Genomic DNA, 27,972 nt, shown 5'->3' with positions numbered 1-27,972 from the left:
CTAAGCAATAATCTACCAATCGTATTTCTTGGTGTTTTGCATCCATAGGCGAGAGTCCAGCAACAACCTATTTAAGGACGGACGGACGCTAGTATTTTTGCGCTTGACTGCCACGAAGGAGAATGTTCGTCTTCCTGCTTTGTGTAACGGCATTAGCCGGTAGGTGGAACTTAGTTACTACTTGAAACTGAAATTGCATTGATTTCTTTTAATTAAATAAAAAAGGGGAGTATTGAAATTAATTTACAATTAGCAGTTTTTTATAATTTTAATTAAATGGATTTCATTTTTAATTAATATTCTTCCGATCTCAACTATTACTTCAAATAATATTAGTATTTTCTTCGTTTCATAATTTGGAGATGTTTTCTAAATCTCGCATATAACAAATCAATTATTATAGTAAAGTTTCTACAGTCCTAATAGTATTAAGTGGAGATCGGCTTTGTATGCTAAGTTGTCTAAGATCAAATAGGCCAGTTGAATTATCATAAAAGGATTATTATAATTTTTTTTCAGTTTTATTAAAAAAAAAAAGAAAAAGTAGCATGGTTTGCTGCAAATATTTTAATGAAAGAACTAATTACAGAAAAACGTTATTTACATAAAATTTTCCTTCAACAAAAGAATAAACATATTAAGATACCTATTCCATATCTGGAAGGTATAAACACTCTTTTGGTAGTGTGATGAAGAGGGAAGGAGCCAATAATTCTATAGAACTCGGATGTTTTGAGCACAGTTTACAATGACTTCAAACTATTCCATTGCAACTGGCTGTAATTTCTTACAAATAATTCTAACTCTGGTACTGTCAGAGATTCGTTCGTGTCATATCTATTCCGACATGGCACACGTGTGACACGATGCACCATTTCCGAAAGGCATCTGTAAATAAGCATCAATGATCTGTTCAAAGCAGCAGCTCGAAGACAGTGTGAAAAAAAATCATGGTCGAATGAAATCCAAAGAAAATATCTCATATTTAGTAAAAAGAACGAAATATCAACAACCAAAATTTCTTTATTACTATTATATCTTTCTAGTTTAAGTAATGCGAACTGCGTTTTCACCATTTCAGAACCTTAAGGTTCATACAGGAGATATTTTTAAAAATATATTTTTAAGTATAAATAGTCAAAAACGAAACCCTTCTTTTCATCAGCTAAGAGATAATAAATTCTTATTAAAACTAACTATTAAATATGCCACATGTAAGCGGAGTATTTTAATTTATGCGTTTGTCGTACATCAGAAAGGAAAGAGTAGCTAAAACAAAGTTGAAAAATCGCGTACTATGTGAGAGCAAAAGGATGGATATTATCGAGATATTAAACTTTTGTTTTTAAAACAAAGCTGGTATGATGAAATATATTAATTTAACATGCAATAATAAGACACACATTGTAATTAAGTTGCCAGAGTATGTTGTGTGTGTCATGATTGTGAATGAATTCAAGGCAAAATATGATAGATACTGTGTGGATGTTGAATATTTGTTCTATGATGTTTAGGGCCTCCCTCGATGAGTCTAAGGACTCCTTGGAGTTGCCCCGTAATAATAATAATAATGATTATTATTATATTTTATTTAATAAATCCTCACATTAAACCTGTTTCTATACCATTGCTAATACATATTTTATTTTCTTTTACAGTAACCGCCTCTGGAAAGGGTAAGTCTCGTTTTTATTTGTTTTAAAAATTTTAGCTCACTAGAAGTTATTTTCAGATCCAACTAATTTTAGAACAATCTCTTTGTAATTACGCGCAACTGCATAATAAGAATTAAAAATTTATTTAATAAATTTGCTTTTTACTAATATATGGCAATCAATATTATGATGAACTGATAAAATATTATTTAAAATATTTTACTCAGTAAAATGTTTATTTATTCACTATTGAATTAAGAATTAATTAATCTTTTATTCATAACAAAGTAATAATAACTGTAGTCATAGCAATTAAATAACCATAACAGCCACATCCTTAAAATGACTCTAGTCATTACAGCGCCCTCCATGGGAGACAATTGACGCTGAACAAATACGTTTATTGAAATATTATTAGAAGTTGCATTCCTAACTTAAGACTTTCTGCCCTAAAATGTAAGAAATAAAAATGAATATGAAAAGCACGCAATAAAAGTTTAATTCAGATAGCGAAGAATACAATGAAGTTTGTAACTTCGTGAATTTTCTTTATTAAATAATATTGGCGTTTTTCTGTTCAACTGCTTTTTAAACTAATGATAAAGGTTATTATGATGCTATATTTTTCAAAGTTTAGTTCACTGTATATACTCCCCAAAACACACTTAAATCGTAGATCATGGCAGAATACGTATCCTAATACAGGATGTCATCCAGTATTAGGACATCCTAATACTGGATATCCTAATACTGGATGCCCTGTATTAAATGCATAAGATCCGTGCTATGAAATGGATAGCTTTACTGATAAGAATTTAAGCATTAGCTCTGAACAAAAATAATATGGATGCGATGTACGTAAGATGATTCGCAGAACTCTGCATATATTTACTTCATCCCGCAAGTACTTGATATCGCTTATTTAAAAATACTGTTACCATTTAGAATTGTTTCCCAATGCCAACTGCGAAACTCGATGATATTTGATAAAGAACGCGAAGGAAAGAATGGAAGACATATTTTAAATAAGGGGGAAGACAGGGAAATGAATCAGTGTTGTCAAATGAAAATGACTAAGCAGATAAATCTTTAAAAAAAAGAGCTAAAAAATAAACATTTGAAGCTAAAAGTAGTAGCTGATACTTTTAAGTTACTTACTTTATTCAAGTTGAAGTGATGCTTGCATATCACTTAGATTTTCAGCTTTATTATATGTGGCCATCGTTCCAATATTATTCAGTGTAGATGCTGGTAAATTTACGTATTCACGAAAATTCATGCTGTAGATTGTTGTTACGCCTGAGGCCATACTTGACTGACAAAATAGCTGTCAGCATTGGCAATTTCATCTTGTTTCTTAATTTAGTTTTAACTATATTCACGGAACTAAAAATTCGTTCAATTTCCGCATTAGAATTTGGCAGTATTAATAAATTTATTGGACACTGAGCAATTTCTTGAATTGGATGCATTCCAGATGCATCTTTATATTCTCGTACTTCAGTCCAGAATAGCTCAGCGTTTTCTATATTTGTCCATTTATTTAAGTGAATAGTATTGTACTGGTATTCAGCAGCAGCAACATCTTTTTCTGTTTTCAGCATTATTTCTAAGATGTGAGTAGCAGGTTCTTTTATATGTTTTAGGGTACTGTCAAAAGAAAAAGAAGACATCATTCTTGAAATATTCAACTTTTCAGGCAACCTTTGCTTAAGCTGTTTGAAGAGACCAAGAAGAAACTGTCTTGCTCTACTTCTAAGATTTCACTCATCATTTTGCGTTATTTTCTTTTGCATCATCAACTCTGAAAGTTTTCTTTCAAATCTGTAACCAAGATTTGGATTGGGATCCAAATAATCATCAATCTCTGACTCTAGTGAGTCGACTGTGGATGATGGTAGTACTAACATATTAACAATAGAGCGAATCAAACGAGAATCAAACGAGATCTTCAAATAATCTCACCTTATCCGCACTGTTAGTTCGAAAATTTTGTTAACTTGCTGAACTTGAACTAGAACAGGCTGTAAAATAAAAGGTACAACAGATTCCTTTCATCTTTGCACATCTCCCACAACATTTGAGCTTTGTAACATTTCTCAGTCATACTCACGACTTCGAAGTGAGTTTTTAATTCCACCCACTGGCTGAGAATTCCGTCTACTGCAAGTTCAATGGAGAGCCACCTTGTTGCACAGTTGCTTATAATTTTCAGAGGAGCATCGTTTTCGTTGATAGTTTGATACAGCTCTTTGTATGCTGCTTGTCTTGAAGAAGAATGTGAAAACCACTTATACGTTTCGACAACTAAAAATTCTAATTTTATTGGGAGAGATTCTGCACAAGTGTGAGACATTGCCAGTTGTAATGAATGGCATACACATCTAATTAAAATTAAGGAGGGAATATATCGATGCGATTGTTTCTTCATCAAGAGCTCTTTTTTCAGTACAGCCACAATACTACTAGCGTCACACTTTTCTAGAACTACCATGCTCAGAAATGTATGCATAATTTTGTTGAATTTCTTTCTATAATAAATGAGTGCCATTCCTAAAATCTTATTCACCGTGATATCATTCGATTCGTCTATTAGCAAGCTGAAATTTTCATCTCCAATGTCCGCAATTCGATTTGCTTCAAAATGCTCACTTAGAATATTCTTTACAATTGCAGAGCACTTAGTAGTTCGGTGCATTTTTACTTTGGCATAATTTGACTGTCTGGGATGATATTTATGCAAAGATCTACTAGATGATCGCAACTGTTGAATGATGAGTGACAACAAAGAAATAATGCTAATCTACCTTCAAAGTTCTCATCAGACATTTTCACAAGCATATTTGTAATAGGAACAGCCTTATATGGAACTGCAGCAAGATGTTTCTTAGTTTCGCTATGCTTTACAAGCTGACAATATTTAGCAGCTATATCACATCTGCAAAACTTACAGTGGCCTTTTGTAGCGTCATTAGGAACTTCACACAACCATTTACTAAACATTCCCATTTGTAACCACTCCCTCCTAAATTTTTGCTTGTAAGTTTTATTTGTCTCTTTGCTCATTTTTGAAGAAGGGTATACAACTTTTCACTGCAACGAATTACGATCAGTCTTTGAAAACTTTCCACTCGCTATCGTAACTACAACCAGAACACTGTGCAAAGACTAACTTGTAGCGGTGCTATCAACTGTAAGGCAACAAAATGGCTGACTGTTGGGCCACCTGAGTGATTGACATCATCATGCGTTTAAAACGCGTACAATGCTCGCGCCAAACGTTCAATACAATTCCTTATCAAATGCGACCATCTGGAAAATTTTTAAAACAATTTCTTTAAGAGTAAGTTATAAAAAAACAACTAAAAAGAGCTGAAACTAGTTCTGAAGGAGTTAGATTTGGAGCTAGGTGCTAGATTAAGCGTTTTGGATCTAGGGAAGAAACAAAAGAGCTAGATCTAGCTCAACAAAAAAAGCTAAATTGGCAACACTGAAATTAATACAGCAGAAAAACAATTAACAATAACAGCTTTGGATCGATGATACGAGATGGGGGAGGATACAATTAATGGATACCTACTTTGCAATAACGAAGTCTCAAATGATTTTACTTTTCTTTAAGCAGGTTACGAGTCTGAGTACGAGTACAAATACAATTATACCGGACAAGTGTTTGCTAGTTATCCAGGAAAGAAACCTCAGTATGCTGCTCTACTTCTTCAAGCCAATGTAACTATTCAACCGAAAGACAGATACTTGGTTATAAGGGTAAGCGACTTGCCACTTTAATCGCGATTTTATATGAATCTTTTTTCTTTAATGTCAAATAATCTAGGAGCCTTACTACATGTAGAAACCAAACATGGGCCCTTTTCGAACCACTTCAGTCCTCCACTAAGTAGAGTGATCTCACATCAGGTAATATATTCATGTACCACTAGATAGATATTCGTAAAATACATCCACTGCCTTTGGCTGGAAATCAGAGGAGCTAGCCACTAGGCCAACCGATCCTTCAAGTTTAAATCTTGGTAACTTTCGACTATCTGGGCAATGAAATACCGAAATGTTTGATGAATAAACATAAAATTAAACTTCATAATAAGGTTAATATTTCAGGGATAAGTCATTTGTTTCTTTCTTTTCAACTTAAAATTCTTCAAGATAAACGAAAAGACTTATTAATTGCATTTCACAAGTTGCAATCAGTGTTTTATTCTAAAAATATGTTTTCTTTGTTTTCAGTTCGAACATCCGAAGTTCGATAAGCTAAATGAAGTCATATACGATACTGACGAATATAATTACAACTATCGACAGTATCAGAATGCTACAGAGCAGCTCACCAAACCCTTCCGAGTTGAAGTGGAGAAAGGAATGGTAAGTTCTGTAACAAAATCAAAAATAATAACAATAACTAAAATTAATACATTCATCGTTAAGTAACTTAATTTAAAGATGGAGAAAATGAACAAAATATAATTATTTTGGGCTATGATAGAATTTCTCCATCAGAACAGAGAATGGTTTAAGGGGTGAACAAAGTCTTGAAAATGTCTCGATCGGCTAATTTAGATTGTTTTGTATGTTTGTAGATCAAGAAATACGAAGTATCCAAAAGCGAACCTGATTGGTCAGTCAATATTAAGAGAGGATTTTTGAGCTTGTTGCAGCTGGATTTGGAACAAGTCAATCTTCCGCAAAGATATGACCCACATGCCAATCACTACAAAGTATTGGAGGTTAGTTTTCGTCTACTAGTATGATATAACTAATTTATAAATGGCTGTTGCTTCATCAATTTAAAACCTATTTTAATCAGCATATTTTGATTTAAAAAAAAAGTATGGCACTAAATAAAACATTTATTTTTCAGGACGGCATCACTGGAGAGTGTGAAACGGAGTATGTGATCACACATGTTCCTGATGAACAGCTCCAGAATGTGGACGTCTTGAACGTGACCAAGATACGGAATTACTACAACTGCACAAACGCATCTTACTCATCCTACGGCACCTTCTATGGACAAAAATGCGATGTTTGCGATACCGACTATATGGTAAGTGGAGACTACATAATTCTATATGCAATGATTTTAGTTAAGCGATTTTATAACAATAATTTCTCCCCGTAACGGGGGTTGTGAATAAATGCGTTAGGAAGTTGTTTATTGCCCCCCGAAACCGGTTTTGACCTATGATAAGGTTAATAAGATTCATCATTGGAAAACTATATTCATGAAATTATTCCGAACACGATGACAGGTCAGATTTTCATAGTGCTGTATTAATGCTATTTGTTATTCTTAGCAATAAACAAAATATTGTTGAAAAATTCCCAAGATGACTCCTTTCCATTACATGATAATTAAAATGACTGTTTCTCTTCAGTGAAAACAATGTGGCAATAGCAACAATTGCTTCCTTTGTGGTCATCATTGGAATTAGAACAAGATAATCCTATGTTCAGGCAAACAGATGATAAAAAGAGATGTAAATAAAGATCAATGCAGCTACATTGCTCGTTCAAAATTACGGTACGAGAAACAGGCCATGAGGCCAGTATTATCTTTAATGCGTATGTTCTTCTGGTCGGTTTCCTATTTTATGAAAGGAAACGTTTTTGCCTAGGAACAAGATCGGCTAACTCATCTTGAGATAAAAAAAATAAATCTTACGTTTCTTACGAGAGTCTTGAACCTAAATCTTTCCACAGAGGTATTTTGCTCTTTTTTCGTATTAGTATAAACTAAGCTTTCTGAATAAACTAGACGGTCGATTTGTAATTCAATATTTGAGTCTTCCTCCCACCAAGCCCTTACAAGAGAATGGTCAGAACTTATTCATGACTAATTTTCACTATTCGTGTTAGCCATTCACAAGATCGTAATGTGACGTAATGTTTGTTTGTAGGATCCTTTCCACATGAGTGCTGTGACATGGTATGCCATTCGTGGGGATCGCCGAGAATACATCATCGAATACGCAGAAACCTCTTCAGAGATTCTTTATTATCCCCATCACCCAGAAGGCCAAGTTAGCAGTTTGTATTTGAAGTAAGTAATTTCTTAATCCCAGAGAATAAAAGGAGTGGAAAATATTTTTTCCCTGCTAAAAATAGCATTAATTAATCTTGTGTTATCCATTCAGCCGTACACTGGAATTACTAGAGGAACACAGGAAGAGAGAAGAAATTCGACTTCCCGATGACCTCGAACCACACCACACTCTCGTTTACAAGAGCGAACAGAACCCAGTGGACTTTAAAGACGTATCAGACCTGAAGAAGCCGCACTACTTGTACAGAATTTATGGATATATGGCATCAGTGGAGAAGGTAGGATATGCATTTTCTGCTCGATGTTATTTCTAAAAATGGAATGTAGTTGCTTATTCATTGACAATTCAGCAGTAATTTTAAAAAGTGCATGCAAGATAAATATATTTCTTTCGTTTAATTCAATTCCAGATTAAAGAGCTCTTCAATGAACTCGTTCAAACATACGAAAGGAAAGATTACATCGAAAACGCAAAGGATAAAAATATTCCAGCCAAGTTCTGGGAACTAATCAAAGCCTTCGCTACCCTGGGATACAAGGAGATCGAGGAGATTGCCAAGTCCGTAACAGATATAGAACAAGCATCCGAAAGTGGTCCAAGAGACATAAAGAGGTAATCTTCGTGGTTTTATGTTTAAATGTTTTATTGGTAAAGTACAAATTAATAAAAGCCCAAGGAACATTTGATCAAGTCAAGATCCCTCGTAGCAATACCTGTTTTACATTCGTCAAGAATATAGAACAGGTATTGGTACCCGAGTCGGGTGTAATCATTCAGATTTCCTTTCAGCTTTTTATTTTGTTGCTTGAGCGAACTTCTCACAACGAACTTGCTTGTTATAAATCTCTCAGCTTGTGAACGATGTGCGCATGGTTCTCGCATGCGGCCACACATCAATCAATGCATTGAAGTCTTTCCTCTTCATTATTTCGTCTGCATTTCACTTCTTCATATTGAAATTAATAAGAAAGCCGTCATCGCCCCAAATATGTTATTTGTTTGATGCTGCGCACAAATATCTGTGACGTCAGGGGCGAATGCTGGTCTTGAAATTCACGCTTGCTCTTGTTATCATTTAGGGAGTGAGAGGATCGATTGAAGTCTGATTATCGGAATAATGAATTACTAACATTTAATATTATATATTTAGAAATTTTACAAATGATATTCTATCTTTTTTAATTTAGCTACTTGAATACAAATTCCACCGGTAGAATACTTTATGAACTGGTCAATAACATCGTCATAAAAAGTAAGTTGTAACTTAATTTTCCCAAGCAACGAGACACACTTCAAAAAGCTGGCTGAAACTCACTGCCTAGAGCTACTTTGACTGCGTTTAAGACGACGTGAAGGGAGCGGAAATGGCTATGCGCGCGCATGAAATCACAGTGCTGCAGCGAGGCCGTGGAAGCTCCCACAACCGAGCAACCCAAGGTAGCTTTGACTGGACGAGCAAGCATCGGCCTTCGATACACAACGCCAAGCTCAATTATTGCCGCGCAAGCTTAAGACGTCTTCTGTCTACAAAAATAAAAGCCTAAATGGAATGCTTATAAATGCATGCATTTATTAACAAATAAATATTATTTCTTTATCAAGTAATGAGCTTGCGCAGCAAGCATGGAGAATTCGCCCCTGTGTGACGCAGACAAACACTAACAAACTGAAAGCTGTTTTTCCCCTTCGTGATTTGTACTAATCATGAGAATAAAATGTAAGCGTTAATTTTACTAAGTTCAGGGATAGTGCTCTTTTTATATGTAATGTTAATATTTTGCAGTGAAAATATTAACATATTATTATATTCGTTTCTCACCAGGAATCTTTTATTTGACTTGCTGGCCTACACTGGAACTAATCCTGCATTCATGTATATCAAGCACTTGATTCAGAACCGACGTGTTTCTCCACGGACAGCAATGTACTTACTGCAGGGCATTCCTTACCACATTAAGGAGCCCAGCAAGATTTTATTGGACGAATTTATGGTATGTAGATTGACAGATTAGGAACAGTGATTAATAAATAAGTTTGTATCATCATGCGACTAGGATATTAATGCAACCACAAAAATGACCGACATAACCTTATTAAATAAAATAAATAAAATCACACGCCAATGATGCACACTGATCATAATTCAATATCCGCATCACAATGAGTAAATTTCATACTTTATGCCTCAACTATTTTATCATCGATGACCAACAGCGAGATATGTGCTGTAATTGGAGGATATTCCATACTAACAATCGTTTGTGGGCGACTACCATCAGAATGCATAACTGTTTTATGATAGACAACCAGTCCACGAAAGGTCGTAAAGCTGTAGTGTATATTTAAATATATTTTGGGCATGATTCTAGTTTTTAGATCCTTTATACAACACAAATGTCACCTGACAGTACATGCAGTCTTCATAATTTATTTATTTAGCCACCAATTCATTGCATATATGTAAAGAAAGATTCAGAATAAACTACAGTAGAAAGTGAAGTAATTCGTTAAAATTTAATGAAAAAAAAATTGTGTTCTCTGTGTTTCTGTTAACTAATATGATGGGATTTTTGCTTTTCTTTTCACTATAATTTTGTTTCCATTCCTTCCAGAGTCTGTGTGATCACGAAGCCGTTCAACAAAACCTCGATATCTACTCCACTTGTGAACTGGCCTACACTACTTTGGTTTACGAGACCTGCGTGTTTAAGTATTATGAAATGGACTCTGTCGTTCATGAGAGAGAGAGCTTCCGTTGCACTCCTAGAGACGCAGCCAAGCATTTGAGTGTAAGTATTTTCCAAGTTTAATTACATACTGACGACGCGATAAATGAGACTGCATGATACGTTCTCATTCGAAAGTTGTTATTAGCAAATTTATTTCACTGAAATTATATTTATTCTATTGCATGTAATTCTTCGATGAAACTGTGGAGCAAGTTTATAACAGTCGATGTTTCATGTTTATGTACTTAAAATGCTTTATTCCATAAAAATATTCTCTTAAATGCCCTTACACCTGATAAATGTTAGCCATAGGAAGTTTTCTAGCATGTTATTGTAGTGGGTGGAATTTATCTGCTTTTCTACAGTATTTGATCAACTAAATTGCATATCCAGAATGCTTTGCTAGTTTGCACGATTTGAAGAGAATATTCCTACTGGATATTTTACATATACCCACAATTGATCCCTAACGAAAAAACACTTTTCCTTATTGTTATTCCTTAGTGTCCACCGTTTTCGTAATGAATATTCCCCCGATGCTAATGGGCTACTGTCAAAATTTGATAAGTTGTGTGATCAAACATCCATCTTCATAAGACAGTGAACGCATTCCATGACTATTACAGTTAATCACTTTGGGCTGCAGCAGTTTTCGTACAGTTTCACAGGAAGTGCATTCACCAGTCCCTAAATGGAAGTTCAAATGAATCTGATGAAATTTGCTATAGTTAATTGATTCCCGATATGTTTATTTTTTTTACTAATCTCTATATAATAAAGGATCGACCAATCAATTTTTATTTACAAAAATTGTTAGCTAAAGAACAGGACTCTTGACTCTTTCCAAAAATAATCTTCCGGCATACCTATAATTCCTAAAAGACTAAGAATTATTTCGTATCAATAAGGAAACTTAGTATCAGACAATGTAAAGGAAAAGTAGTTCGCCATTGGAAATTCATTTTCCTTCCTCTAATAATTATCACAAGCAGGGCTCGACAAATGCACTCGCAGTGGCGAACAGATTTTACCAGCGAATGGTTTTTACATGAAGGAAATCTTCACCAACCGATGACTTCACTTATTGCTCTTTACACCTATAAGGTGCATGAGGCCACGAGTTTAGCGTGCCATCCTCTTCTGTCCAATGCCGCTTCTCTTGCTCTCTCCCAGTTCGACCATCCTAGTTTGTTTCGTTCTTTTATTACCATCCAGCGCCATGTCATTTTGGAACCCCCCCCTCTTCCTTTTACCATCAGGCGTCCATGATATTCTTGTATGTTCTGATGTTGGCATTCTCAATACATGGCCTATCCATATCCATCTGCGTTTCTTTAACTTTATTCTGATGGGTTTGGTTTTGGTTTCGTTGTAAATTTCAATATTTGAGATTTTATTTCGCCAGTAAACTTTGAGAATTCTGTGAAGACATTTTGTTTGGAAGGCGTCTATTTTATTTTCTTGTTGTTTGGTTAATTTCCATGATTCACTTCCATAAATTAATACAGATTTAACAGTTGAGTTAAAAATTTGCATCTTCAAATTTGTTTTTATATTGGAATGATTTCGAAATTTTCTGTCAAGTTTTAAATGCGTAGCAAGATTTTTTTTTACTCTTATTGCAATGTCTTCGTTGGTATACCGCCTTCCATGTTGGCAGTTGCTTCAAGGTAATTAAAAGTGTTATTTTAATTACAGCCTATTTGTTTAGCAGTTTCCTCTAATTTTGTCTTAATTTTGATGTCTTCAAATCTAGATGATAGGAGTACAATGTCATGAGCATAGTCCAAATCTTCTAATGTGATGTCCATGTTCCATCTTATTCCACTTTTCCGGTATGCCACATTATCCAATCTATGAGAATGATGAAATGCGTTCCAGACATGACACAACCTGCTTAACACCAGCTTTGATGTAAAAACGTTCGGAAGCTGTTCCATTGAATAGAATTTGTCCTTTACTTATATCATACAAATCTTTTATAATATTTATTATTTTGTCAGGAAATCCATAAAGCACCCGTAAGCACGTGGTTTTCACATGAAGGAAATCGTTGCCAACAGATGCAGCACCCATAATCACACTCCTACAGATTGGAACATAATTAAAAAATGGGGATCTTGGGCGAGTACTTTTTTTGCTTGGCTAATAAGTTTGCATAATTTGTCACCTGATCCTAAGCAAGTGCTTTTCCCCCTTCATACCTTTGCTGACGAATGGCATTAAAAGTCTAAATTTATTTTAAGGAAACATATTTGTTCTTCTCGGTAGTAGTTAGCAGGGATATAACCTAACATATAATTTCTTTTTAGAATTTAAATGTTTGAATGGAATTATTATGTAATAACTAAGAAATTGTTTCTAGTTTCTAGTTAAGAAGAGAGAATGGAAAAAGAAACACGACTATACCATGCTTTACATGAAAGCCATCGCTAACCTTGGCATTCCTGAAATTATTCCCCATCTGAGGCCATTTGTGATAGATGATGAAGATGAGTATCCAGTTAGTCTTCGAGTGCAAGCCATAAACTCTCTCTCCAAAGTATCAGCTCATGTTCCGGAAGAGGTAAGTGCACTGTCGTGGTTCTTTCAATTAATTGTGTTTTGGTAGAAGGTTTTATTGGAGTCCATATGTGAAAAATGAGGTGGAAAATTATTATTATTACATGACACCTCCAGGGAATGCAAAGACTCATCGAAGTAGGGCACCCACTCCACAAATCTCCGTCTCCACCAACTACAACTACTACTTTTATCATCTACACAAACGCCATCAACGGACTACCACCATCACTAGTATTTTTCACAGACAATCACAAATATCCATGATCACAGCGGGATTCCAAACCGCAACCTTTTGGCTACAGAGCGGGTACGCTAACCACTCGGCCAACCAGGTAGGCGAAATTATGGAACAACAGTGGATTCATCATCTTTGCACCACAAAAATTCTACACTAGCTTTAAAGGAAGGGTTATCTAGAATGATAAAGTAATGTTTAGAATCTTACGGCAACTTGCAGAAGATTTCTAAATCCGCCTTTCTTTCCATTTTTATAACTCAAAACTCTTCCGTGTGTTAATCTCCGGTAAGTCGTAAACTTCTATGAAAATATTATTTAGCGTCATGGAAACACAAGTTATATTCCTGGGCCAGAAGCATATCCGTTTCACTGAAATGTAGCGTATATTGAACTATAAATCACTACCACTAGTCTGTGCAGTAACTGTAATCGACATTTTACACTTTTTCTTGAAATTTCGTTTTGGAATTTTAGCAGTTATTTTCCCCATTGTTCTTCTTGTATACTATTTCTTGTTAACGAAAGAGAATGATTCTAGGACAAGAAGCTCTTCTTATAGTGAGAAAAAATGTCAAGTCACTTGATCTTGTGAGAGTCTTCTCATAATATCGATTGAAATATCACGTACGTGAAGAACATGAACTAGGAATGATTCCTTGCAAGGAACGTGTTGGAAAAGCTCTGTTACACTCATTAACAATATCTTCGATTGCTACGAGGATATTGTTATTAGATGGAGAGTGCATGCAAGTGCTTTAAGTTTTCCAAGAATGCATTATCTTCACATACAGCCATTAGCAGACACTGCTGTTTGAATTACCTTCATTGACTGCGATAGACCGAGATATTTTTCAAACGTACAGCGCTGATTGCGATAACAACACACTGCAAATGCCGATTTCAAATTCACACACGCATTTGCATATACATTAAAATATGCAAAACATTGTGTCATCAGGATAAAATACAAAATTGTCAGAAGCCAAAAGAAAAAAGATGAGGATCGTATTTGAATTTTATTCCATAAACGAAAAGCTACAAATAATTTCTTTTAAATATTAATATCAAATATGTTTATTAAAGTTTATCACATGAACATTCATAGATTGTCGTGCACTCTCTGAGATTCTGAACGTTTCTTCTGTCAATTTACGTTTCATTTTTCTTCTGTCTTTTGCCAGACATGCTGCACACCAAACTTGATGCATTTCATGTTCTTTTATTTTCTAACATATCATCATATAATTTTTATCCTTAAACACCTTCAACTCTTCTTATATTAACATTTATAAATGTTTTCTTTCGTAATTGTTTCGGTTATATTGTCTAAGAAGTTTTTACACGTCGTGTTCTAGCTTACTTCCCCTCTCCATTTCTCTACTCCTCATCCCACCACCTTTAATCAGTGCAACGATTCGATTTCACAAATAATAATCATCCCATTTCTATTTCCAGGTCATTTCGCTGCTGATGCCAGTATACTTCAATACCTCTGAAGATTACGAAGTTAGGATCGCCGCTTTCACCATGCTCTCCGCTCTCAATCTAACTCTTGCTGAGATAGAAACCATAATTCGCTCTTTGAGTGAGGAAGATAACGTCCAAGTGGCTGCTTTCGTGTACAGCACTTTCTACTACTTGGAAAACTCCACATTCCCCTGTCATAAATCCATGTAAGTATGCCATTTCTTGTCATATTCCTTACTCGCTAATACTCTGTAAATAGTGAATATTACAACTTAAATTAAAGCTATCGTGACTGTTTAAATAAATAACTATTTATAGAGAGGTACGAAGTCGCTTCATGACATTCTTATTTTTTTACTATTTGCAGAAGCTCAAACATTACCAAGATTTCTCACCTTCTGGATGAGTATTACCCAACTTGGAATGATATGGACTACACTTACTCACTCAACTATTACAATACAGGATACGATGGTAAGGTACTTCAGCAATACTTCCATGGTCTTAATTATAAAATGAAATTCCTAACATTAATAAAAAAAAATATCCAATGATGGCTCAAAACACAAATATTTTCTCAACTTTATTCAACTATAATGGGATGACGGTTGCATAATATTTGGATTAATTAAACTGTAATGAATATGTCCCGTCAATCTCATGCTATTTACATTTGTATTTCTTCTTATATGAGAGAACAAATATTTTTCTTTTATTGCAGAGGATTACGACTTCGGAGGCTACACTCAGATAAGAGTCGTTGCTAACAACAACAGTTATATTCCTCGATCGATGCACATCAGGATGGCAGACCACATTTACAGTCACTCATATAATACATTAACTCTGGGTTATCGGGCTACAGGACTGGAGAAGATCGTTGACAAGATCATTGGGCCTCAGGGACTTTACCGTGAATCCCAATTCGATATTCTTCGAAAACGTACTCGCCGGGATGCCAAACGGGACATACAAGAGATCAACCAAAAGGTATGTAAATAATGAAATTTTTGTTCAGTAAATGCACATTAGAAATGATTCTTTGATTAATAATATGCCATGAACTTGGTTATGCAGCACTAAACATTACTTAACTGCTGCTTAGTACGTTGTAGATAGTTCTATTCTCCCTTTTTTAAAGGTTTTAATAATAATATCGAGGATTGTGGACTTTCAATCTTTTATGTCCTAAAATTTCAGTATTCTGAAGTAAATTTTTAGGTAAAATTTTTAGGAAAATTGAACATGACTGCAGTTTTGCACTTTGATTTTTTTAAACCTGTACTCGTTTTTATTAAAAACTGAGTGGCCATTTTTAATGTAAACAAAACATCACTCAAGCCATTTGTGACATGATTTATTCTGACGTTGCACGCTTTATTTTCCTATGGATTACTTTCATTAAAATGAAACATCACACAGTGAATGACTCACAAGATAACTGAACTACGGGAGGTGGGGAGGGGTCTGGAAAGCTCTGATAAACACCTAGACTAAAATAATATTAACGAAACTGATATAACCACAAGAAAGAACATAAGTTAGTTTCATAACACTGCTACTAGTTTGTTTCTTTTGGTTATATCAGTTGCTTTAATACCATTTTTGTTCGTGATGTTTATCAGACCTATCCAGCCTCCCCCCCCCCACTCGTATAACTTCTGACTCTCAAATGGTAAAACACACAAGTTCTTTTAAAACATAATAACAGATGATTTCAGAACATAAATCTGACTTTTATGTTCTAAAAATGTACTGACTGAATCTTTTTCAGCTGCATCTGGTTACTCGGGAATACGAACCCATCGATGGTTATCTTTATGCCAGTGTCATGGGAAGCGATTTCTCTTTTTACCACTTTGACGACAGCACCTTTGAAAGCTTATGGAAGGATGGTAAGTTGATGTTCTCTCTCTGTGCTAAGGTAATGACAAAACCTTAATGGCTTATCTGTAGAAATATAATTTTTAGTGAACCCAATGTGTTCATCTGAGGATTACCAGGAGAAATGTAAATTTATTTAACTTAATAATCGTTGATGTTATGAGTGAGACAATGAGCACTAGGAAACACGAGATATTTGTGCTTCTCTTTTGCATTATGAATACAGTTTCTGATATTCCTTATTTTGCTTAAAAGAAAATTTGTATCCATTCACAATTCAAGTGAAGTCTTGATTTGCAACAGCTAAACATACCCTGTAAAATTTTCTACTGAAAAAATGAAATTATATTCGATTTTAATTCCTTCAAAAGTGAGGAAAGCATGTTGCTAGCTTGGGAATTCATATCAAGTTTAATTCGATCAACTCCTGTGTTGCTCCCAAAAAGGATCACTTTATTACCTTTGCTAATTATTCCGTACTGAAAGCTTTATTTAGGGAGACATTAAAAAAAATATGAAGTTAAAAACGGTGAACTTTTTCTTAAAATGAAGAAAATAATTTTGACTTAATTTTAATCCCAAAACCTTCATAAGTAGGCCTCTAGATTACTTTTGTTGCAAATGTGCATAAAATAATTAAAAAGTTAAGAAATTAAAAAAAGTTCAATGAAATAATCAGAAACCGGAACGTCTAAAATCATTCAACATCCAACATGTTGAATATGACGATTTACAGTGAGGTAAATGTTTTCAACGAGTTACACTATCTGTTCATACTTACAAATATAATCTTTTCTTAATTGTATCATCCTTTTCAGATGCTTTGGCCATTCCGGACATTCCATCTATGTTGAAAGATCTCGGGAAATATCATTATAAACAGTTCTGGATAGTGGATGACCAGACATCTGTGGTGCCAAACGAACTCGGGTTACTGTCTTTGTTCGAACGCAAACAACCTGTTTACGCTTCCTACCAGAACAATGATCTCAAGCTCGAATGGAAACCTGATCTATTTAGTGGACACAAGGCTCAACCACCAACTGAAATCCGTCTGAAAGTCGATGGTCACGCAGTGTAAGTATTAAGTATTTTACATTACTTCATAATTACGTAAACGTAAATGAGAATATTTCCATAAAGCAACTCTTGTATACTTTCTTTATCTCAACAGAATGGACAAGGAGATATACGAAACATTATCGGTCATACTGCCCTGGGAACAAGTCTCTCTTGGCATCGGTCTAAATCGCCGCAGCACCGTCTCCATTCCTGTGAAAGCTGAGCTGCACGTCGACCTTACCACACCAAAAGTACACTTCGAGTTGGATCCAGAAGCACCTCATCATTTCTTCCATGAAAAATCGGATCCATTCACTTACATCGATGAATATACCAACTTGGTTCCCCTGCTCGAAGAGGAGAAAACTTTGGAACTTTACAAGGAAGACGTCGTAGATAAGGTATTAAATTATTCCTTTCTATCATGTGTAAAAGAGTTTTGGTTGTTTAATATCATACACAAGCAACTATGGTCATGAATTATGGGTATTATGTTTATCATTATTTCATTTTCTACCGTTTTTTCGGCGCGGAATTTGAACACATGTCACTTCCACCCAAAACGCACGTTATTATAGCTGCGCCAGTTTTCATTTGGAGATTCTACCTAACTAATAACGTTCATTTCGTTAATTTAACAATAGCCGATGAACTAACAGAGTTTCTACATAATCAAGTTTAAAACAGCATTTTGATTTCGGATTAAAATGGGAATCGTTTATCATAATCGAAAGAAGACAAACTATTTCTAAACAACTGAATTTATTCCCAAGCTTCTTTATCTGGATAAAATATGTTTATAGCTTACACAAATCCCTATTTCTTTCAAGTCTGTCTGTCTTAAAAGACAAATAGGCGTTCGATATGTTCCTATAAATTCAACAATCTTTTGCTTAGACATAATTTGTCACCCACTGTAAAATAATTCAATTATGGAAATAAAACTTTATTATTTAATTAGACTAGTTATATTTAATTAAACAGCTTTGAGAAGAATTATAACTGCACAATGTTTTGTTACGTTTGCAATTTTTGTCAATTATTTTTAGTACTGATTACAAGCAGTTATTACAAGGAATGACATCTCACAATTGTGTTTATCAATTGCAGTGGGAAGAGGAATATTTACACGATTACTTGGGTCTTGGTCTGAAGGTCAAAAGTCGAACCGAATCTCTGTGGAACGACTATGGCTCTTGGTGGAAGTTTGTCACCGAGAAACCCATCCGCGAGCAGATATACTACCACTACACCAACCCCAGAGCTGAATCCTACCACGTGGATATTTGTTTGACTCCAGCAAGCCAAGATGCAACAAACCAGGTGATATTTCATTTGTATACAAAAATTTAAAGACATTACGTTGTTCGATTTAATACAAGTTTAAGTGTGTTCTAATGTTTCTTTCTTCTCTGATCCTTAGATCGAAGCTGAGTACGTGTATGAATACAGAGAAGTGAGCGGACAGGAAGACCCAACTGCCATTCCAGGTTACGACGCTCCTGACGATTACTATCCAGAGGCAGATTATCCGTTTTACGCACACGTGTTGAAAGGGGAGATTGTCGGAAAGGGTCAACGGGAAAGAAAACTTCAAGGAGAGGCTGTGTATGCCTATAGCGAAGACGAGCTGCAGCACAGATTCAAAGTACACTACAAGAGAACTCCCTTCTCAAGAAAAGAGAGAGAGGAAGTTAAGGTGAGTATACTCTTAATGAAAAACTGATTTTTAATTACTAATTTCCAGTGCTTTGCACTATTTTGCCAACACGGCTATTACAACACCAATTATGTTTACGCAATCTAGTAAGGTCACTTGCACGATCTATGAAATAGATCAAGTGTCAATTGTATTTTAATTCATATTCTCTATCCAGATTTAATTTTTTGAAATAATTTTAAATGTGTTTCAAAAAAAACCATACAGAGCTTCCAAGAATGTGAAGTATCTTTTATGAAGTTTACATTACTAAGAACCTTGCGTTACATTTATGAAATCAGTACTAATGAATAAAATTCTTTATCTCTGCAGGTGTGTGCATCAGGTTACATGCAGTATCCAGATTATGACTTGAAGAAACTGTACGAAGATCTTGAAACTCATGGCAATGCATCACTTAATGCTAGTGTCCATGTCCACTTTGGGAAGGACTGCACATCTGACAAAAAGGTAGGTGAAACCTTGGGAAAATGACGTACGGCTCTCCTACGAATATAACAGTTAAACTTATGTTCTATAGAAATGCGATATCGTTTTTTTATTTTTTTTTCGACACGGAAGCACTCCATTCCTCTGCAAGGCTTATTGCTTTATGAGAGGTGCGAATATTTTCTAATTAAAACAGATAGTACGAAATATAGGATTATGAATTCTAAAATCAGAAACGATTGCTCACTTTGGTTTCTAAAACTGCCCGATTAAAAGATAGTTTGTTAGAATGAGCTAACGCATAAATAACCATCTTTTTAATATGGATTTAGAAAAGCAATGAATAAACTCGAACGAATAAGTGTCGAATGTAATCTTTCTGTTTATAATAAGATCCTGTTGATAGGAAACTTTGTAAACAAAGTTTTCAATATATTTCAGATCATAGTGGAGATAAGCGTGAACCAGACAGAAGAACAAGAAGAATTAATAAAACACCGAGAAGAGAAACTTACCCCCGATTCTGACAATCTTTACGCCTACTATTATCAAAAATGCAAGGAGGATCGTGAAGAAGAGCGATGGGCCAGTCCATACTGCCGCTATTACAGATACCTCCTCACCAAATTGTACAACTTCACTGTTGATATTGAGTATGAAAACGTAAGTTAAATTCTGCGCATGACTCAAATTGCAGAGTTAGTGATTATATGGCGATTTTCAATATATATGACATTAGCTTTAACTCATTAAATATTTTACGTTTTTTTTTTCATTTGAAAAGAAATAGTGAAAGAAGAAAATGTACGTATGGGTATTTACTTAAGCATGTGCGCTTCTCATTTAACAAATGAGACACTTGAAGAATAAAGTTTTTTTAAATTAAGACGAAATACAGCTATACATACATAGAGGTAATATTCTGTACAATTACGCCATCTGTGTGTAAATGTTATCCCTTGGATACCGAATTCAAATTAGATAAATGACTTATAATTATCTTTATACTGTAATTTTTATGAAGGCACAAATTTCATCTATTGAATAAATATGAACGATATGCATTCTACATCCATTCTAAAAGTGCTTTAACAATTTATATTGTGAAAATCGAAATAACAGCACTTACTAACATACATAAAAAATTTCTTAACGATCATAGCAAACCACGTTTATTTTTCTTTCAGATCCCTGTGTACGTACGAAACTACACGTACAGAGCCAGCCATATCTGGAAGTACCATCTGTTGCCCTACATGGAAGAAGACCCTTACGTCGAAGGCAACCCTGAGAATAAGATCCGCATCGAAGCCAATTTCTCTGTTGCAGATCCTCTCGTAGATGTTCGAGTTTATAAGCCTTACGAAAACACTCATTACACCCATCTCTACACCCCCTACTGGATAGACTGGGTACCTGTTTCCACGTATCCTTACCCCGATTACCCCGAAGTCCAGGAATATTTCGACTGGTTTAGCCATGGTAAGTATTAAAGTGGAACAGCAATTTCCTTACACTTTCCGTCGCTTCAAAAATGGCTTTAAGTCTCTTAATGTTCTCAAATTCAAAGTTGGAAATAAGTGCTTTTAAATAAACCAAGTATTGAAAAGTAATTCAAAATAATCATAAAACTGAGTGGTTCGTAATCGCATTCTTCTAAGGACATTGAACACAGAACAGTTTGACTTAAACGAATATTGATTTCATTATCATTTCAATATGTATTTTGCATCGCTTCAGATTTAAAATGGGTTCAATTTAAGTCAAAACTGAGATGACTTAATAATTTTTCGACAAACCAATCGATGCATTTAATTAAATTCCTTCAGCCGCTGTGTAGTAGTTGTAATATGAGTACTAAACCACTATCAGACGATAAAACTAACATCGCAATTTTTGGAAGTAAATCAAACCAGTGCATACTAATTATTCAAATTCAAATCAGTTAACGCCTTTATCTCCTTATAGGGAGTAGGCGAGGCCTTTATACCCTATCTAGAGTTTGGAGACTGATTGGGCAGTTCAATCTCCACCGGTAGCCAATCAGAGATAGCTGGCCCATGTCTATCACTAATTATAGCAGCCACCGATGAAGAGGCTGGCAAACAAGTGCTGCCATCTCTTGGTACCTTACCCTAACAACATATGTTACTGCCTGAAATAATGTGAGCACTACGGTTCGTTTTCTTGAGTTTACGGGACGAAAAACCCGCTTGCCTGTGCCAGAGATCGACTAACTCGGGAACCGGATGAAGAAAGGCTTAGAAAAATTTCCTCCAGTCGGCAACTAGACTCGAATTTAAGTCTAACTTCGAGCGACCAAGCGCAGAGGACGCAAGCGTCACTTCCACTGAGCTACACTGGCCTGGCATGCTAATTATTCCACTGAATATTTCAAATATATCGTCAGTAATTTTCAACTACTAATGCATTCTAGTTGAGATACATAAATCCTTACTTTTTACAAGCAAAAAAGCAAACTATTGGCTACTGAAATCTTTAAATGCAAATGCAAACCAAATTATTATCGAATCTTCTAGAACATGTGGGCAACTCTCATTGTCGAACTGATCCAAGGATGAAACAGCTTCCTGTTTTTGTCGGCACCTTAGAAGTAGAACATCTTCCATATATTGAGCATAACGTGAGCAATTAGATGCTGAGTGAACCTCAGATAGCGAGTGAAACAGGGTAAGAAACTTCTGTTTAAACAGTGAAGAGGGGTGGAGCAGATTTTGAACAGTTTATTTCAAATAACAGCGAGTTAATGGAGTCGGTTTATATTAACTTACAAAATGTTAATCATTTTTTCTGAATACTGTCTAAAAGTGATGTCATGTCATAAACTTTTGAAAAAGATTGATTTTGTAACGAAAACTAAATATCACTTTAAATGATAACATGACTGGGGTCTGCTATCCGAAATATTTTTTAAAATTAATTTTTATCACATAGTGAATAATTGCATTTTTATTACTAGTATTCTGTACGGTTGGAAGTCATCACGTGAACACATTCGACAATGTGACCTATCCTTTGCCACCCACGGATTGCTACAAGGTGATCTCTAAGGACTGCTCACCCTATCAACACTACCTCGTTCTGGCAAAGATGATCTCTCAACAGAATCCTCCAGAAAAGGTGAACAAATACTAAATTATTTACTAGAGAACCTTTTTCCCTATTCACCCAAGTTTTTCCTTTCATGTAATAAGATACTAAAAGTTGTTGTATTTGTTTGTTTTTAGGCGACTATTGTATACTTGGGTCCATCCAAGATTGAAATGACACCATCAGGTTCGGAGATTTCTGTTGAAGTCAACGGAAGCAAGGTCACTGTAACTGAAGACACTCCTTACACTTACAAAGTTACTGTTGGCAGTCAAGAAGTTGAAGTATTCGAAATCAGCTATGATGGATTTTACTATAGTGTGACGTCCGACCAATACGGAGTGTATGTGTACACAGATGGCAGATCCATTACTGTTGAGGTACGCCAAAATAACTTTTCAAACAATTACTATTACATGTTCCATATTATATGTATATTGGGTGTTTCCAATTAGACTTATTCAGTCAAATGACTGAATTTTTATTTCCGATATTAGTCGGAAATATAGAAATTGTTTCTTATCAAGATCCAAAAAAGTGCTTCATCATTATGTTTAAAATGGGACTTAAATTATTTATTGATAATAGAAATTTAAGGAAGTTTAAGCAAACTTTATCGTCGTATATAAAGATAATTAGCGATCAATGATGCAAAATGAGTTCCTTCATTTTCAAGCGAATTAACTAGATATGAATAAAGAAACAACAATAAAAATGAAATCAGAATAAATACCATGAAAGCATTATGGTAGCGCTGGGATCAGCAAAATAGACCATGAATTTATGATTTGTTTCCCAGTAAAGTAATAATTATTCCAATACCTGAATATCTTATATTCACAAATTTAATTAAATATACTAATTAATAATATTTTATCCTATAACTCTATAGAACATTATGTGATGAAAGTACCTTTCCTAGGAGAATTTTTTTCACTTTAATAAGCGAATTTAAGTGCAACTCAAGCTTTTATCCTGGATATTGATTCTAGTGTCGTAATCATAATACAAATAACCAGAAAGCTGTTTTTCATATTTCATATATGAAACTAAAGTTGTCCATTTTGTTTTCTTTTAGGTGTCGCCTTACTACAAAGGAAAACTGTGTGGTTTGTGCGGAGATTATAACGGAATGGAGCACGACGAATTCAAGGGACCAGAAGGTTGGGTCTGTGTTAATGCAACATACTTCGCCTACAGTTATGCCATTCCTGACAAAAGCTGCACTGCACCATCAGTAGAGGACAAATGTTCTCCCCAAGGTAAGCAACCCATAATTTAGCCTATCTCATTAATGTAGCATATCATACAATCCAGAAATAGAGAAACGTGTAGGGAGGATTACAGCAATTCACGCGCTGCTAAAGAATTTTACTCTCTTGAGCTGATCTATAGAGGATTTTGCTCAGTTATAGGTGAATATGATCGAATTTTTATCAGTGCGAGCTTGCGTTTGCACAAATCACTAATATAGACATATGTCTAAATTAGTAATTAGACACATAGTCCATGGTGTTTAATCCGTTATGATCAAGCAGCTGCTCCCATTACCGATATTTCTCCTATCAAGAGATAAGAATTGACTTTAAGCATCTCTTTTTATACTCTTATCATACACGTTGGTAAGAATCGAGAAATAATTAGTAGAAAAACAAATGAGTGAAAAGAATGACATGTGCTAGTTCCATACCATTATTTAGATAAATACATGGCCCTTAATACAAATCCCCATTGGAAAACAAACTTTTGTGCGTATCTTTCCCAGATCGTGGAATTTAATGTTCTTTCCGAAATTTTGAAAACTAATAATGAAAGATTAACAACTTGGCTAACTTTGATTTTGTCGTAGATACGGCCGAAGAAGCCATTAAGTGAACGAAGCCAGTATATTATCTTTTTTGCGAGCTTAGCTAACTCATCGCCTTCTATTTCACTTTACAACAAGGGTTGTAAAATTTTACTTAACCACCACAAAAAAGTCAGTAATTGTTACGCTTACTATAACCACGTAAATTATTTCACTTGGCCAGAAAAAAAGAATTTTATCCATTGAACAACATTGTATTATTGCAAGTACATGTTGGAACATCTGCATGTGTCACTTCCTGTTTCCTCCTGAAACATCTTGTTTGCGTAATTATCATAGTCTGTTAAGTTGACAACTTTTGAGCTAAGAAAACTGAAAATTCTCATATCTTGTTAAAGAAAATTGTTAACACCGCTACGTTTGAAATAATCAATAATGTTTGAATTGCTGACAGCGGTTTTTAACAACCGAGAGACTTACACGAGTAGATTCCATACGACTAATAACCTTCCTTGGGCCGTTACCCACGAGGAAGTAAAGTCTATTGTGGAACTGTCAGTCTTTTGAATACAACTTGAAATAAAACCTGAGAAATCGTATGCTAATACAGTCGGATGATTTGCATTATGCACTCTATGCTTTCGTTCTCATTTACTTAGTGTACTCTGCTTAATTTTATTTGAACACCTTACATGTAAATCTTGTCAGTTTTAGCTCCATAGAGCTTGTATCTTATCCATTACATAAACAATTATCAAACCAACAAAAGCGCTTATCAGTATGAGTAAAACAACGTACCTTGGAAAGTGTTATGGAAATCCATCTTTCTTCGCCATTGAAATCAAATTGCTGTGTTGTATGAAATCACGTAACGTAGCACCTGCATTCGCGTAAATTCACTGCATGCACAAATTACTTAGTCCACAAAGTTAATTAATATTATTAATACAAAATTAATAACGGAAAAACTCACGTAAAAAGATTATTTAATGAGATAATTTTCGCATGCACGTCACAGGCATCTTTTACCTTCTACACATTTTAAGCTCAAATTAAACAATAATTGACAATACCAAAAAGCGCCACCTAAGTAGCTTTTATACTATTAATTATATTTAATTATATTCAATGGCGAAAATATATGTTTAAAGTTTGCTTGAATATTAAATACGTAAAAAATTAATTCCTTTTTGCAGGCTGATTTAAATTTGCAGTGAAAATATTTTAATTTATCAGTATTTAGACCAATAACTAAAACATATTCAATAAATTAATAAATATAACTAATCTACAAAGAAAGACGGATTGGAGAATGTCAAAACATGGATTTGTATGTAATTCAAATAACTTAATTAAAAATGAGATTGGTGGAAAGGAAATATCAGGCTGCAGAAAGGCCGGTCGAATTTAATTGTAATTTATAAATTTACACAAAAGAGGCGTATTGCGAATATCCAAAGATTTAGTGGCTTCATTTAATGACGTCTATTTTATTATTGATCATTTCAATTTATCTCATTAGGACACACTTTAAAGACCGACCTACTTCCATGAGTCGATGTTAAATGCCCGCATTCGTCGAAATACATTCACAAGCACACCAACAAAAAAACTGGAATACTTGGTTTGGTTAGTGCTATTTAAAATGAATGCACGGGTAGCCGTAAGGATGCAAACATGTTCCTATAAATTACTGACTTCCCATTAGGATATGTGAAATTCCAGGCGCACAAACAGCTAATCCTCCTCATTACACGAAATGGTATAGTGATGCGGCCAAGGTCATTACTCACTTTCCAACCTTCGGTTTTATTTAAATAGGTTACAAAAGAGATTAACTTCTGTGAGGATGCGTGTGTGTTCCTATGCTATTTAAGTGATTAGAGCATGTATAAGAAGAATCTCACTTTTCACCTCGTAAATTTAAATAATCTTCCTGCCTACCTTCTCTCACCGAGGTGTAACAATTTAGCTACCAACTCATAAATGGCATTTTTTTTGTGCAAAAGCATATTTACTTTTTATTCATATTCATTTTTTATAATCCCTCTTGCGAAAGGTTGTCCAGGAACCTTATTCTACAGACCAAAAGCGAAACTTCCTCAATACACTTCAGACCTCCAATAAACGTGGTAGTGGTCTCACTTCTGACATCGAGACAATCACAAACATTCAGGTCTTATGTCAATATAGCTATTACTGTATAGCTTGTGGTAACTTATATAGAGCTAGATCAGCAGGGCCGATTAAAACATTTACAGATTTGATTATGTTCTCAAAGTAGGAACTTTTTCCAAACCATATTTTCTATAGTTACGGGTCAAAGTCTAATAATCTCATATTAAAAAGTTCACTTTCAAGAAACAGAGCTATCAAATTATAAGCCTCTTCTTCGGGACAAGTCAGCGTGGAGGAGGGGAGGATAAGGGTCAACTGAAACTCAGTGTTTTTATCAAGATAAGTAAGTAATCAAATATACAAAAGAACGCAATGAAATAACTTTAAACTGAATAGTAACAATTTTATGATGTTTCTATTTTCATGCATTTATAATTATTTTTTTTATTGCATCCAGGATCTGCAGGTTGCACTGTATATCGTAACAAAAACGTGAATGTTGTAAGAAAGCGTCAGCCCCAGATCTGTTTTACCACAGAGCCCCTTCCGCAATGTGCCCCTGGATGTTGGCCAAAGAAGAAGATTTCTAAGGAGGTATCGTTCCACTGTTTGCCAGCTACCGATCCTGCTGCTCAAAATTTGAAACAAGAAAGTCACCGTCGTGTGTTGGAGGAATTAGCTCAGAAGCCTGTGGATTATACCGATAAGATTGATTATCACTACGGGTGCAAACATGCCAGTTAATTAAAAATCTAGTTATTCGTCTCTTTGGAAACAAATAAGTGTTATTCAACCTGTTTCAAGTCATGTACAGATCAGTTTATTAAAATAAAATCAAGCTAATTATTGACTTGTCACTGTTGTACTTCACATTTAACACTTGTGTGTGTATATGTGTACAAACGAACCAAATAATATTATAGAAAATGATCAAAAAACTACATTAATTTAAAAAACATTTTAATAGCATTACAAATGAATTATGACAACTATCAGTTGCGTCTTGGGTAGTGTGGTATTTAGCTGTAAAGATAGTAAATCAGTCACTGGACTTCATCTGTCTCTAACATAAACCTGCCAATCACAGTCTCGTTACACGAAGAGTTTTTATTGTAAATTTCTTGT

The 27,972-nt window shown here is 34.7% G+C and overlaps 1 protein-coding gene across 1 annotated transcript; it reads left to right on the top strand.

Moving 5' to 3' along the window:
- The first annotated feature begins 33 nt into the window (after positions 1-33).
- LOC150092554 (vitellogenin-6-like) lies at positions 34-27,697 on the top strand. Its single transcript, XM_090414595.1, has 27 exons — positions 34-159; positions 1,659-1,676; positions 5,281-5,423; positions 5,901-6,035; positions 6,251-6,397; positions 6,532-6,717; positions 7,571-7,713; positions 7,808-7,994; positions 8,127-8,329; positions 9,540-9,708; positions 10,330-10,506; positions 12,812-13,012; positions 14,705-14,922; positions 15,084-15,190; positions 15,438-15,706; positions 16,491-16,611; positions 17,419-17,677; positions 17,775-18,063; positions 18,773-18,985; positions 19,086-19,361; positions 19,695-19,832; positions 20,253-20,474; positions 20,999-21,293; positions 22,792-22,952; positions 23,060-23,302; positions 24,001-24,184; positions 27,305-27,697. Exons 1-27 carry the CDS (start codon positions 123-125, stop codon positions 27,589-27,591), a joined length of 5,028 nt encoding a protein of 1,675 aa, XP_090270721.1. The 5' UTR covers positions 34-122; the 3' UTR covers positions 27,592-27,697.
- Positions 27,698-27,972: the final 275 nt, after the last annotated feature.

The sequence above is a fragment of the Typopeltis vanoorti genome, chromosome 25 (assembly GCF_054136105.1).
Source record: "Typopeltis vanoorti isolate ZY-2024b chromosome 25, IOZ_Tvanoo_1.0, whole genome shotgun sequence".
Lineage (NCBI taxonomy): Eukaryota > Metazoa > Arthropoda > Arachnida > Uropygi > Thelyphonidae > Typopeltis > Typopeltis vanoorti.
This window is presented reverse-complemented; position numbering and strand designations above follow the sequence as displayed.